Raw genomic sequence first — 15,743 nt, forward strand, 5'->3', positions numbered from 1 at the left:
GAACATCCTCTTTCTTCTCTAGAGACAGGCCTGGGCCAGGAATTCAATGTTCATAATGCTTGTTTTGATCTAACACTGCTTCTGAATGGCCCCATTCGCAAGATCTGGACAATAGCTACATAAATACAAATATATTTCTATAAATTTCATCACACATGGTTTATAATTTAGACTCAATGCCTCACTCCCAAAATGGGATTGTATCTTGGTCTCCCTCCCACCTCAGATATCCGGATCTATGTCTTTTCTCCTATGCTTGGGCCCTGCTTTTTGATATTGATAAGATTATCTCCCTTTTTAAAGGTAAGAGGGATTTTGCTTTGAAAGTGGAGAAACTCATAAGCAGGGGTGCCAACTTGAGTAAAATATTGGGGGGGGGCGGGTAAGTCCCACACTGCATAATCAATCACATGACATGGCACACACACACCATTTGAATGGCAATGCCCATCAACTTTGGGGGGCCCAGCACTCTCAAATATTTTAGGCGGGGTGAAGGGACCTCGACCCCCAGGAGTTGGCTCCTATGCTCACAAGTTGTGAGAAAAGGCCTGCAAAATATGCATATGGGTTTTTGGAAATCTTCTGTCAAACATTTATAATTCTCCTCTCTGAGGTTTTCCAAGTATTCGGCAGGAATGAAAAAGTATGTCAAGGACAATGAAGGCTTGATCACGCAGCAACACTCAGTACTACTTTTAAACTTAAGACTTAATGACAACAGAAGGTCACAGCTTGAGACACCAGACTGCCACAGAAGTTATTCTACAGGATCCTTAACTCTTAAGTGCTTATGCAGCAGTTTGCAGTAGTACACCACACACACTTTTCTTCCTTATGTAGATGTTTGATTTATTTTTTCTTTGATCTAGGATTGCCATGGACATGAGTCTTAAAGCAAAATTTGTAGTGAATGTAGAGATTCCTCTTCAGGTTGAAAGATCTGAGAAATATCAAAGGAGCCCATTAAAATGTTGATAATGTGTGGACTTTATCAGAAGTCAGGGTGGGAAAGGCATTCTGTACACTCCTACGTTTCACTTCCATGGATGCAAAGACGGTTGCATCTGCTCAGGCAAATCATGAAGAGCAGTTCAAGGTAGGATGAAAGAATTTTGATAAGACATGCAAAATTATCTCAGGCGTTCCTCATACCTACCTTTTTGAAACCTTCAACTTCTTATCCTTCCACGATCATTTATATCAGAAGTCCCATGTAAATCTGTTGGGAGTGTCACTGGTTGCCCCCAAAGTAGGTGAGGCTCATTTCATGTTGACACAAAACTGGGGCCAACCCATTTTGACACCCGAGACGAACCAAAAAATAATGGCCTTCCCATATTTTTCAAATGTCCACACCATTTAGCAGGGATATTTGAATTTGACCACATGACTACTACATATCACCATAATGAGGATGGTGGCAATATGTCAGGGAACTGCCATCGGAGGGACAGGTGGTGGAGAGGCTCCAGGAGAATAGGAGAGACTCTACAGCAGAAGAAGGAACCAGTAGGGGGGAGAGCAGGAGTTCCAGCGGAAAGGGAATCGGGGGAGAGGCTCTGGGATACTTCTAGTGAGAACAGTGAGGAGGTAACAAGACCCCCTTTAGCAACCCCCACCCCTCGCCGGAAGCTGTCACGCAGAGAGTCCAGGAGGCGCATGTCCATCAAACAACTTTTATGTTGGAGTAAGTTCCGTAGACGCCCACTGTCGGATTCTACCAGCGACTGACGGAGTCATGCTTTGGGGGCTCCGTTAGTGCCTAGGTTTGGGTGACCAGCCAAACCCCAGAGGGATCAAGCTTTTACGCACAAGCAGCTTATTATCCCATCACACAATACCAACCAAAATCAGCCTACACATAGCCTACACCCTAAACACAGATATTTCTGATATTGAAACTTAAGGTTTAGAAGCTGAACAATATTACCTTCTCCAGGAGTTGCACTGGCACTATCATGAATACCAGTATGAAGCAATTGATTTCCACTAATACTGTCTAGGACAAATAGATGTCCAGTTCACCTTGTGTTGATGAGCAGCGTCAGTAGCACCAGCTCTTGTTTTATCCAGGACTGAATCCACTAAATATTGGAGACATTCAGCAAGAAGTAACACAGATCAAATGGTCAAAAGCATAAGATAAGGAGATAAGGTTGAGTAGGCTAGATACTAGGGAGTGTGTAGGGGCATCTGGGGGTTAAATGCACCTGCACTCACCAAAGACAGCAAACACTGAACGGGGCAGAGATTATAGCTAATAAGTTTTGGTAGTTGGCAGGATAAAAGGAGAAAAGTCGGGTAGATCAATTCCTGTCACTGTTGCCCTTGGGGAGAAAAAGATAAAGGGCGAAAATAGAGGAACTAGACATGAAGGACATGAAACCTCCACAGATGAATATCCACTGTATGGCAGACCTCAGTCACTCAAAACCTGTCATGCTGAGAGACTAGACAGAGCCAAGAAATGCAGCAGAAGATGAAAAATGTACTCAGTGACTAGGAGTGATTACTTCGACTTTCCAGATTGCAGCTCTGGAGAAGAGGAATGCATTTCAGCATCTTCTGTGCCATTGGTCTGGCCTTAATTTCTGCTAGTCTGGCTGTTGTAAGAACAGAGGAAGAGAGTAGCAGGAGAAAATAAAGACCAAATAACTCTTGGAACACTCATCTGTGGACATAAAACCTTCTGAACATCTTCCTTAAAAGCATAGATCCCACCTCTAGGAGATGGTAGCATTACTATGACCACCCAGGCTTCTGCATAGTTTGTCTGAGGCCTGGGTTGGGAGTCTTGTTAGGATAAAGTTCTTGTCATAACCACTTAAGTCCAACAAGCCCCTGGAAGGACACCCCAGCCAACCTAGCCCTCTGAAGCCCAGGGCAAGTGTGTCTGGCTGTCCTCCACTCTGCTTGGAGCTATACCCTTTGCATTAAACCCTTCCATCTTGTGTTCCTCCCCTCTCCCTCCCTAATTCAAATTTCTGAAACTCTCTGCTTGAGGTCAGTGTGACTGAATTAGGCCAAATTCTTCTACCACGCACTATAAACCAGTGGAGTCTTGTGGATGTGCCATAATCATTGTCAGTGGTAGGTGACAAGCAAATAATCCCAGATCAAGTGAGAAAAGCAAAATGTAGAACCTTTGCAGGGGCAACAGGATTACATTAGAGATACCAGAGAACTCCAGCTAATAAAATAATGTGAGTCAACTAACCTAGTCACATCCCACACAGCAATCAGAATGTCTTTGCACATGATCAGTGAACATCACTGAGTATGTCATGCTCAAGAGAATTGGTGAAAAGTAGCGAGGTCTGATGCATTTCCTTTCGATATGAGAAACAACTTTGAAAGGTGTAATTTTAGTTCTTTCTAAAGAAATCTCTCTCCTTCTTCAAAGATGATGGATTAGATCCTGAGCATGAGAATTAATCCACAGAGCTATCACCAATAATATTTTATCTTCATGCTACCAATCATAATTTAGTTATAGCAGACCTTGAATAAGTCTCTCATATATATATATATATATATATATATATATATATATATATATATGCTTTCGTAGATTTTCACGGGTACAGGAATGCAGGTTTTGGTGTCCTCGGGTGTCTTCCCGTGTAAAAGTTGGGGTGTCTAGGCGACGTTTCGACGAGGTCTCACTCGTCATCTTCTCGTCGTGATCTAAATGTACCCAAACTGAAACTTCCGAAATTGTAAGATGTCCTCTATAATGTTATCCAGTTCATATGCACTCTTTCTGTAAATTTGTCAAAAATAATTTGCTATGTACAATACTCGATGGCATAAAACAAAAAACCACAGGTGGCACTTAGCCCTTTAGATACATTTTGTATGACTTAAGGGCTCTTGTTAGAACACTGTTAGCAGCAAAAGTTTGAACTCAGTCTGATAATTTCTGAAAAGAACAGAATGCTTTAAAATGTTTGTAGCATGTGGTCCATGTGCACTTTATTCTAACAGACCAAAAAAGCTACCTATTTAGAGCTATAATGGTCAGTTAAAAATATAAAAGAAAGGGGACACATATCTCTATACTACAAAGCAGCATAATTCAGACCTTGAATTATTACTTGAAGCTTGCATAAGGAGTTAAAAATATTTTGTTTATGGTTGGCTTTTTAGAAAGGATCCATGTCTGGCAGGTGGACTTCTGGGTGATATCCAAAAAAGCGTTGCTGCTGTGTTCCCATGTACTTGCCTCTACTGTCTTATTTAATCTGCATGAACAGTGAGATATTCACTTTGTATACATAAAAATATATATGGATGACTACACATTAACTAGCTGACTACAAATATAATCAGCTGCAATTCCCTTGATTTTACAGGCTAAGCAAAATGCTGTCACACAATTAGACACACTGTGGCTGACTGTATCCATGATGTACCAGTTAACAGTAGTCTTTCACACATTAGTGCATAATTAGAGAAGTATAAGGTAACTGGGGAAATCTTGATATAGAACCAGGCCCCAGAACTTTAGCATCCCTACTCCCATAACTGATTTCTGCAAAAACTCTTGCAGATAGAGCTGTGTTCCCCAAAGGTACCACTCGGGCTACAATATGAACTGTGCCACTTGACTGAACATTCAGGCAGCTGATTCCAAAGACTTAAGTTCCCATCACAGACCAGATTCTTCAGTTTGGATGTGGACATTTTCTGAAGTCGTGTGAGAGACTTGACTAAAACTGAATCTGAGAATTGTGTGCAAGATTTTAATTGGAGTCGAAGGGATGGACACATATCATTACAGTGGAAGTAGAGATGTTTCTGTTTCACGACCACTTTGCATGCACTTAATGATAGGTCGTTTCTCTTCTATACCCTTCTGTAGATTTTTTAAAAAAGTGAAAAATTCACATTTCAACTTTTCTTTCTAATGCAGGGGGCAGGTCCACTGTCCATCAGACCTTGTGGGGGGCCGGACTATATTTTGAAGGGGGGGGATAATGAATTCCTATGCCCCACAAATAACACAGAGATGCATTTTAAATAAAAGAGCACATTCTACTCATGTAAAAACATGCTGATTCCCAGACCGTCCACAGGCCAGATTTAGAAGGCAATTGGGCCGGATCTGGCCCCCGGGCCTTAGTTTGCCTACCCATGCTCTAATGCATACTTGATACACATTATTCCTTTAAAATGCACATTTTGTATACTTTTCAATGCATACCTCAAATGCATTTCCCTCATAAAATACACATCCTTGTGTGCATTTTTCCCCCTAATTGAAATGGTGTCACAAAATTCAAAGAAGTACATTCCAACCTGCATGTTCATCCTGGACTTGAAAAGTAGGTCAGTTTGCATCAAAATGCAAACCAAATAATTTTCTCCCCATCCCTTAGTAGATTTTGTGAACAAAATTATGGCTATACAGTATAACTTCTTTTCACAGAAATGATCTGGGGAACATCCCAAATGTTCAGATATGCAAATGTGTGATTAAACATTCAGCACATACAGTTGTATCAATGGTTAAATGGCTAACATTTAAATAGCTGAAGTTTAGACAATCTGGACTCTTTTATAATTCTAGGGATGAGTAGATTATAATTATAGGGGTGAGTACATTCCTTCAGTTCCACTCATAATTACTCTGCAGTTCTCTTACGTCTTAGATTCTGCTCAAGTAGCCTGTTGGCAAGATACAAGAAATTTGGAATGTTAATAATGGATTGTGTACAAGAAAAAGTATTTATTTCTTTGAGATTCATAGTTTTAAAAAAGGGGGATCTGTATCCCAAAAGAAAATTTAAAAAGTAGCCTTTGCACATGAATGTACTAGTTCCTGCTCAGGATGAAGCAAAGCCCCCAATAAGTCAAACAGCAACCTCCAAAACAACTTCACAGTATCTGCTTTTATGTATATATCTATTTTCTTCCCACAGGAGTGCATAAGTGTACGTGTTCTATATGCAAACACAGAAGGAGATCCTCCAAGAAAATCTACTTTTGTTCCAAATAGCACTTATTTGGGGATGGATCAAGGCTTCCCCTTTGGCAAACGGAAGTGCACCTTCTGATCACAGATCATGGATTATGCAGCAGGGAGGAAGTTGGGAGAGGAAGGAATCAGCAAAAGCAATTGTGTCCTCATCTACCAAAGGAATCTTTCTGTTGAATCAAAAGCCTTCTGTGGATAGAAGTTGCCATCTGACCACAATGGCTGTGTTCCACCTCCATTCTCAGTGGTACCTTGGGTTACAAGGTACAGTGGTACCTTGGGTTACAGTGGTACCTTGGGTTACAGATGCTTCAGGTTACAGACTCCGCTAACTCAGAAATAGCACCTTGAGTGCTGAAACTTTGCTTCAGGATGAGAACAGAAATCGTGCGGCGGCGGTGTGGCAGCAGTGGGAGGCCCCACTAGCTAAAGTGGTACCTCGGGTTAAGAACAATTTCAGGTTAAGAATGGACCTCCAGAATGAATTAAGTTCTTAACCCAAAGTACCACTGTATCTGTAAAATGAAAATCGCACACAAACACACATTGTTTTTACTATCTTGAGCCTTGAGGGAGAAGGAGACAATACATTAAAATAAATCAACTGGAACTTACTTACCCAGAGAGACAAGCTTCTCCCATTTTATCTTTTCTCTCAACCTGAGCCACTATCTTTTGAGTGTTTGTTGTAGTGAATAGATTCCCAGGTCTTGCATTTGGCCTGCATGAATGCTTCCCTGCACTTGAAATCTATGCTTGACGGTGCTAACTGTAGGCAAAAAGAAGTGATCTAAGTATTTGTTCTCAACATGTTTGTTGGGACTGGACACACTTCCTGGTCACACCAGGAAGGCTGCAATCAAGGTTTCCATATGCTGTAGTTATCAATAGCTGTTTCAATATTTTAGAGAAATAGTGAGCTTTAATTGAAAGTCTAGCCTTTTAGCCTAGTAGTACAGGTGACAGACAGCTAATTCCTGATCTGCAAGAAGGCGTGGTCTAATATAACGTTTCCTCTTTATCTCTGTTTCTCATCTTTCCAGTATTAAATTCAGTTATCCATATTTTCATAACACTTTGTGATCCCCTTTGGTTTAAAGTTTTCATGAAAATGTCTCCTAATGCATACATTTTTGTATGCATTTTTGCCTAATAGGCACATATCCCCTGATATAATGCATTTTGTAAGCGATTTTCACTGATATATGTCATTAGATGCACTTTGTGCTAGAATATGACTTTAAAAACAAACACACAATGCTTGCTTAGAAAGCTGCATTGCAAAAACCAGAGAAATGTGGATTTTGAAGGAAGGCTGTGTTTCAGTTTCTGTATGGTTTTGAAAAGATCTAATTAGCTAAGATTGCATCTGAACTGAATTGAATTTATCCCACATCCCTATCTGCAGGACACCCAGTTTGAGTCTCACCAAAGCCCATGCAGTTGTTTCCAGGTTAAATCTGTGGCATTTCCAGATAGGGCCAGGACTGTGGCAGGCTGTGTGGTGGCGTAGGTGGGGCATCACTGCTCTCCTAGCTTCTGAACACAACATTTCACTGGTGCTTACCAGTAGGAGATGGGGCAGGGCAAGGTGCAGGGAGTTCAGTGCTGTGTGGGACAGCACCCAACTCCCCACCTCTTGCCCCCCCTCAGGTAAGCACCAATGACATGGTCTGTTTGGAACGTCCCAATGACACTGTCATATGGGCTGCTAATGGGCTAGGAAAAGACCCCAGCCTGAAACTCTGGAGATGCTATTGAGATGTAGTTTAAATGATATTGAGCTAGATACCAACAGTCTAATACAATATAAGGCACCTTCATATGTTCTTAAATTTGAGTTGCAGACTGTACGGGTCAACTTCAGAAACAAAACTAGACAAGACATCACTCCAACCTCAGTGGACTGATTGCTAAAAATGAAAATTTGGGCACATGTTGCTGTTCAAGCATTTCATTTCCATTTGGCACCAACAACACCTTCAGAAAAGTGATGGAATTCATATGCAATAACAAATAGTACTTGCTGTTTGATACTTCAGCATCAGGCATGGATTTCCCTTGGCAATAGGCTTACAGCAATGCTAATTATAATATGAACCCAAATCCAACCTACCAGTTGAACCCGCTGCCATACATGACAAGCCTCTATGGAGACCGGAGAGCTTAAGTACAGGTGTCAGGTTTTTAAAATGATTGTTTTCTTTACAAAAAGGATAAACACATAATTCTTTGCACAAAGCATTAGAAAATACTGTGATATTTTATTATTAAAAATGCTGCTGAAAAGTTTATACATATGTGTCCAGCCATATATATCTTCTATCCTTACTTAAGGCAGAACCAAAAAAGAAAAGAAAAATGCAGAAACAATAATAAAAAGAAACCCTGCGTGCCTCTTAAGGTCAAGAAGAAAAGCCTGGGAAAGTTCTTTTTTCTTTCCTTTTATAGTTTTTTTTAAAGTATACTTTGTTGTTATTATTATAGAATCCTATGAAGAGCCTAAAAATTTCCATTTATAAATCATACATCTGTCCAGACGTATTAGATTATTAAAGTGACGTCATTGTCATCATTTTTAAAAGCTAAAATCATTCACTTACAGAAACGGTTTTACCCAAATGTCACAAGCCTGACACAGTACTGTACATGTTGCTAGCAGAAGACAACTGGAAATACTAAACAAATACCATAATTCACATAACAAACATACCCAACTAAGATGCCATCACATCCCTTTCTCTTTAATCCCACAAGTTGTGAAGAACTGTTGTGTCTTAGTGGAGGCAATGCGTCAATTGTGAGAATGGCATAGAATAGGCCCAGCTTTAATTAAGATTACAGTAAAGATCATGGAAGGCAATTGTTTTTTTCCTGCACCCCCATTTAATACTGGGTGACAAACCGAGCTCTAAGCTCATGTAAACCCTCACCAAGAAGCAGAAAGCATATACAAGTTTTCAATTTCCAACAAGACTTCAGTATGGGCCACAGTAGTCAATTTGCTGGATTGCCAATCCACTTTTTGCGATTCTCAATGTCAGGACCTGCTTTCTTTGCCAGAAACAGTATGGAGCTGTGCCTATAATACAGCCAGATGAGAAGATGTCAAAGTAGCTGTAAGTTAGTATGTTGCAAGCTGTCTAGTCTAAAGGCAGAAGGCATCTTGTGTCAGATATGATTATCTGGGGATGATAATACAGCGTTGTGCCCTTTTTAACACAGGGAAATAAAAAATACAATATACATCCTGGGAAAGATATGATCATGTGCAGAGCAACTCTGTTCAAATATCTTTGGTTACCAACTTTAACTTCAGTTTTCTAAAGACAAAATATAAACCATTCTTCACTTATTAATAACTCAATTCTACCTTTATAACAGTTGATATTTTTAAAAAACTTTATACAGAGGTGCCAAGTATCTTGTTGGAACAGCTGCCTTTCATACCAAACTCCCCTGTTAATGGGAATAGAGCGAGGAATTAAGAAAAAGGTTTGATGCTTTTGCACAGTAAAATGATCCAGCTTCTTCAAGGCGACTCACCTATTGTACATTTGATATGGTTTTCTTCTAGCTCTCCAGGCCATCCATCCTTTCTGTGGTGCAACAAAAGACTGTGGGCTTGGTTACAAATTACTACTGGGCCAAAAGCTCTTTACAGACTGTTCCGTCCACATCTTCCCTCATACTTTATTAAACGAACAGTAAATAGAAACGATTTCTTCCCCATCTTCCACTTCATGTGTTTCCCTTGTTCAAAATAGCAGAGCAGTTGCTTCTCAGATCAACCTCATCTGCAGACTGCTGGTGCAGGCAGAACTAATCTTCCTCAGAAAAAGACTGGCCAGAGAGGCAGGCCTTCTTAATACGCATCAGGGCACTCACAATTTGGAAAGCAATGATTCATGGCATAGCAGATACCCAAAAGAAATAAAAACAAAACAAAAAATATGGACTCATAGCTCAATTTTAACAAGCTTTTTTGTAATTCTTCAATCTGTTTCTCTGTGTTGCGGTATATGAAGGCTAACACAAAAATAGGAAAGGAAAGGAAAAAAAGGATTTATATATTTATATATTTATATATTTTTAGGAAAACAAACCCAACTGTTTCCTATCTATGAACGCCTTAACATGCATGTGTGTAACCTGTAAAAGAAAATCTGGCAGGCCACACAGTCGTCTGTATCCTCGGCATGACATCATGTTCTCCTAGAAATGAAACATTAGGGAGAAAAAAAGAAACCCTCATGTGTTGGTTTACCACTAGTAATTAAGAAGAAAACCCTCCTTTTGGTCTGGGAGGAAACAGAGGTGGTATGATTAATGTTTATACACATAGATCACAACTGAAAGCACAATCTTTCTAAAAGCTCTTTTCAAACTGAAAACACCAATAAAAGCTTCTTCTTTTTAAAACTCACAGCTATGTACATTTTTTTTTTTACAAAGTTTCTTAAATATAGTTCAGGCTGGCAAGTCATCTCTTTGCACAGAACTATACGTATTTACTGCATAGTCAGTCCTTTTTTTTTTTTAATAATAAAATCTTATTTCCCCATTCTGGATTACAGCTTCTTATGATGGGTAAAAGCCCATGGTGATGTCTTTTGTATAACAAGGGCCATTCATGGTATGGCACATATAGAACATTTTTTTAAAATTTTATTTATTAAAAAACTGTACAGTCACTGGCTCTGTGTTTCCAGAAGTTTCTGCTTCTGTTTGTTACACTCAATACATATCCTTTCTAAGTGATTCTCTTCAGGCCTCAACTCTTAACTTTCAATCAGAGTGGTTGAGATATTAAAGCAGTATCCTAATAGCAATGTACACATTTCACATTTCACAGGGTTTGAGAAGGTGATCTTTTTTTTTTAATAGAATATCAGAGTTCCTATGAAAAGGATCTGTAAGAAAATTGTGTCTGCCTTTCTCTCTTTCTCTATATCTTTTTGTTTTGCTTAGACAAGTTGCTTGATGGAGAGTATGATTTATTTTCTTTGCTTTCCCCCTTTTTTCCCTTATTTTTAATCTTCCGGGTGGCATGGGGTGGGGCGAATAACAGAGCTATACCCTAGTGGTGGAATGTCCATGGGGCAAATTAGTACTGTTTTGTCCTCCGCTGAAAGTGTTGAAAGTATGCAAAGGCTGCATTCCTGTTAATGTGTTTGGAATCATGGTTATGGTGTTGGGCGTCATGAGTGGAATGTCATCTGGAGATCTTCTAAGAGTGAGGGTATAATCAGGTGGACAGGTGAGTCTCAGGGTGTCGTGTGCCTGTAGTGACTCACACTCATGATCGTGCTCCAGCTGCTTCATCTGCAATGACATTATCTCTTCGTTCTGTATGTGGGCGATATCGTTGGTGGTGTTCCGCTGTGGACTGGGGCGTCTGTGCGTCTCATGACGTCGCTTGTCTTTTTTATAGTACAACGCGGCAAATGCTAATATGTTGAGGAATAACAGAGATGCCCCTACGGCAATGGTAACACTCAGCTCTGTGGAATAATCTCTCTTGTTTTCTATCAGAACACTTGCATCATCTGGAGACGTTTTCTGTGTGTCTTTCGAATGCTTCGGATTGTTGCTCGGTGTCATCAGTGGGCGCTTGGTGGTGAACTTCCCTCCAGGAGAACGCCTAGTGACGTAAGGGAATGATGTCATATCAGGAGGCGGCACCTTTGTTGTTGTGGAGACATACTGGAATATTTCATTCAGGTTGTGTAAATGTGGAACAAGTTCTAGCCAGAAAGCAACTTTCGTTGCTCGGTAGTGATCCCGGACTCTGGGTTTCAAGCCAATGTGTAAATAAAGTTGGTCCTTTGGATTATATTTAGACCAGGCTACTTCTTCAAAACGATTGGGTTTCGTATGGATAAACTTTGTATCCTGGGGAACAGGTTGGTTCGGATCCCTGTAAATATACAAACAAAACAATATTACTGTTATGTACTGAAGTTCTCACCCTGGGCCAGCAGGGGGATACTGTAGATAGTTATGCAAATAAGAGATCAAAAGTGACGTTCAGTGATTGGATAGTTTTAGAAAATTGTTACAGTTACATTGTACTGGAGCTCTATATAAGCAGGCTGACTGAACCCTTCTGTTCTGGCCTGTGAATAAACAAGAGCTGTTTGAAGAATCGCTGTGTCGTCTGATATGTTCACCCACAACTTAACAATTACAAAGCAGTCCCAAACCTGGAAAATAATTACATGCTCGGATATACTACTACAAGCTTTAACAATGTTTATTTCAGGATATTGATGCCAGGTTTTGGTTCTTCAAGTTCATATATATAATCAGAGCTAGTTTTCTGTATTATGTTTAGATCAGACTGTTTCTTCAAAAGGGGTGATTTGGACAAACACTATAAACTGGCAAATTGGCTTATATAGGTGCTCTTCTGATTTCACTTCTCACAAACGGGATAGCAAAATTGTGATCTGATTTGTTTTACTCCTAAGCCTTTGTACTGAATTCCCTTCCCAATGCACTTCTAACTAGAACTATGCAGAAAGTACTGCCCCCGCCAGCCTGAACAGGTTCCTCCTTTTCAAATCAGATCCAACCCCATGCTTCTGTTTCTCCCTTATCCTCCAAAAACACTACCACCTCCCACAAGTAATAGGTGTTACCATGGGAAAATGTGGAGAAGGTAAAACAGCAGAGATCACTCCCTTCAAATGCATTATCAGCTGAAAATTACATGCAGAACATCATTCCTTGCTAGGAATTATGAAACTTGACTAAGAATTTCAGAAGGAAAACTACCTTCTGTGAGGCATGTGCAACCAAGGGGAGACCCCATGAAGATTTTTCTTTCCACAATATAAGAAGCTGCCTTATTGTGGGCCAGACCACTGGTCCCTGTGGCTCATATTGCAAATACTGGATACCACTGGTTCTCCAGCAGGAGTCTTTCTCAGCCCTACCTGGAGATACCAGGGATTAAACCTAGGGCCTGAGCTACATCATTTCCTCCAAAGGAGGCTTCTGCCATTTTTTACTCCCCACATACCTACATAGTAAGAGGAGAAGGTGGCATGGAGGGCAAGTGAGTGGCAGGAAATTGTGGTTTTTGAGTGTTCAAGTTATATGCTTAAAAAGTCCCTACAGCTTTTTTCCCTGTTGTGTGGACACTAGAAAAGTCTGAATAATGTTCTGGATGAGTTGGAAGGGACTCATCCATAGCCATGAACAAACAGCATTACAGAAATGTGGGTAATTGAAATAGTGAAGAAAATCTAAGGGAGCATTTATTTATTTATTTATGCATTCATATTGTACTTTTTTTTCTCTAAGAAGCTCAAGGTGGTATACATTTAATTCCCACAACATCCCTGTGAGGTAGATTAGGCTGAGATGCTGTGACTGGCCCAAGGTCACCCATTGAGCTTCGTCTGCCAACCCTGGTCTGCCAAGTCTTAGTTCAGTACTTTAACCACTACACCACATGGGCTCTTGCAAGTTCTGCTAACAGCCTAATCAGTGGCAAAGACAGCTGGGAGAATGCAGCAGGTTCCCAGTGTTTTGCTGCACATGCCCAGTGCATATCAAGGAACTGCAAACACAGGAAGGCATGCTGCAGTGAGCAATCTCTGTTTCACCCAGATAGCCATTGCTGTCAGCTTTGATCATCAGTTGCACCAGGGGCAAGGGAAAGCACTGCCTGCTCACCCATCGGCAATCAATGCCCATTTCTTGCCAGTAGCCTTTTTATGCATACAGAAGGAAAGGTCCATGGGTGGAAATCTGTTTCCACTCTGAGAGATCGTCTTGTTGCATCAGAGTGATTATCATTAGGCATCCTTATTAGACACTGCAACAAAGGACTCACATTGCTTTCAAAACAGAAATGGTGGGGGGATAATATTTATGAGATACGGAGCCTTGCTTCATGCTTCAACAGCAGTTATGTATTCTTTCCCCGAAATAAGACAAATATGTGAATATCTTTGTTGCACTGCAATGGCTGAGCTCAGCATTCTGTCTTTTGTTACAAGCTACGTTTTTTCCTCAGGTTCTGTTTGACGAATTAGTGCTTTTTCAATATTGCTCCAGAGTGCAGAATGCATTACACCAAGGTTTCTCATTTTTATTTCCAAACATGTTACATTCATTTATTTTAGAAATGAGCATTACAGTATTGCTTTTCGCAGAATGCTACAACTTTTCAAAATATATTCAAAATATCCATAAGCACAATTAAATGCTCCAAAGGTTCCTTCATTGTTCAAACAGAGGTGCTGGTTATTACAGCAGGCAAAAGTATTATTTAAGCTTAATAATATCCTTCTGTTCCTTTGACAGAATTAGCCTTTCATTATTACTATTTTTAACGAAAGGGAAATTCTCTTGCCATTCAATGCAGCATTAAAACTTCTGAATAGCCGAATGTGGGGAGAACATTAGCTTATATAATTTATGAATGTTGCATATTGTGTGCTTAGTTCTAAGGAAATAATTTGATACTGCATTATTATTTTTAATATTATTAGCAAACTTTATGTTGCAATATCCATGTTTAAAACACTATTGTTGCCATTCTGCAGGACTTCAACATCTTCGGCAAAACCTATTAACTTTGTTTGTAAAGAATGCCACAGTATTAGTTGTTTTACAAATAAGGAAGGGAAGGGAAGGGAAGGGAAGGGAAGGGAAGATCTGGTAAATCCTGAAGAGTAAGCAGTGGGATAATATGATCCCAATTCAGCTAAGGTAGACTTCACTTCACTTCAAAGTAGACTTGCTAGATCAGGAGCTGCACAGAACCAGCTGTAGACCTAAATAACTATGATTTTGACAATATGGTACTTGACCAGGAACTCATGTCAAAACATGAGATGCCAATATTCACTAGAGTCCAAAAATGATGACGACAATGCATTTTGCATCTTGAAAGGTATGCTGGTTGTTTAAACCATTAATCTATGTACTACAAAACCAATCCCACCTCTCAAATGATAATACTGTCAAAACCTGTTTTAATTCATTTTGATGCTCATATTCTGCAGAAGCTAAGACCTAAGAAGCTGGAGTTTGTTGATTCTTATTCCACCTGAGATTTGAAATGAAATGGAGAGATAAAATGTGCTCCTAAGGTACAGGATGGGGCGAAGTGCCATCCACAAGTACCATCCTCAATTTTTACTTTTTCTGACAAGTATACCCCCATGTAAGGGATGCCGTCTTAAGAAATGCATCAAATTAAATAGCTTGCAGTGTATTTCTGGTGGTTATAGTTCAGTATCATCCATGTGGGAAAATATTCAAGCAATCTTGGGAGAGTAACAGGAAAATGTAGCCTTCTGGTAAGGGGGGGGATATGTTTCTATAATATAGAAACATTACAAAAGTTTGATATCACTTAGTTCGGAATGTGAGCTTTTGCAGCTAGTAATCCTTGGCTGCATTAGAAGTCAAATGCTATCCCCCCCCAATTCTTCTCTGGTTCAAAATGTCAGCAAGATTCAGTACATGTACAACATTTCTTTAAAATTAACTGCCTGCTCTCACTACAGCTTTTGTTGATTGCCATGGAACTGTGCATTAGTATGCAAAGGCTTCCTTTAATGTTTAATCCCTGTTTTTGCAGAATGCTGTGAAGTTTGTACTACATGACCTGCTGCATACTAGAAGCTGCCCTTTACTAAGTCAGACTAAGTTTGTTAAGCTAGCACAGTACTGTCTACACTAAACTTGAAGCAACTTTCCAGCACCATGGACAGAGGTCTTTTCCAACTCTAACTAG

At 40.0% G+C, this 15,743-nt stretch overlaps 1 protein-coding gene and 1 long non-coding RNA gene across 9 annotated transcripts in view; both read right to left on the minus strand.

Annotated features, from left to right (window-relative positions):
- LOC310842603 overlaps positions 1-15,743 on the minus strand; it is an 852,366-nt gene that overhangs the window by 456,980 nt on the left and 379,643 nt on the right. The gene's annotated exons all lie outside the window — the stretch shown is intronic.
- NLGN4X (neuroligin 4 X-linked) overlaps positions 8,228-15,743 on the minus strand; it is a 156,165-nt gene continuing 148,649 nt past the window's right edge. For all 8 annotated transcript variants that reach the window (XM_083734261.1, XM_083734258.1, XM_083734257.1 and 5 more), the window contains one exon: positions 8,228-11,903. In XM_083734261.1, coding sequence (XP_083590387.1) covers positions 11,057-11,903 — 847 coding nt within the window. In that variant the 3' untranslated portion in view covers positions 8,228-11,056. The remainder of the gene's footprint in view (positions 11,904-15,743) is intronic.

This window comes from Podarcis gaigeae (genome assembly GCF_964106915.1).
Source record: "Podarcis gaigeae genome assembly, chromosome: 4".
Classification (NCBI taxonomy): domain Eukaryota; kingdom Metazoa; phylum Chordata; class Lepidosauria; order Squamata; family Lacertidae; genus Podarcis; species Podarcis gaigeae.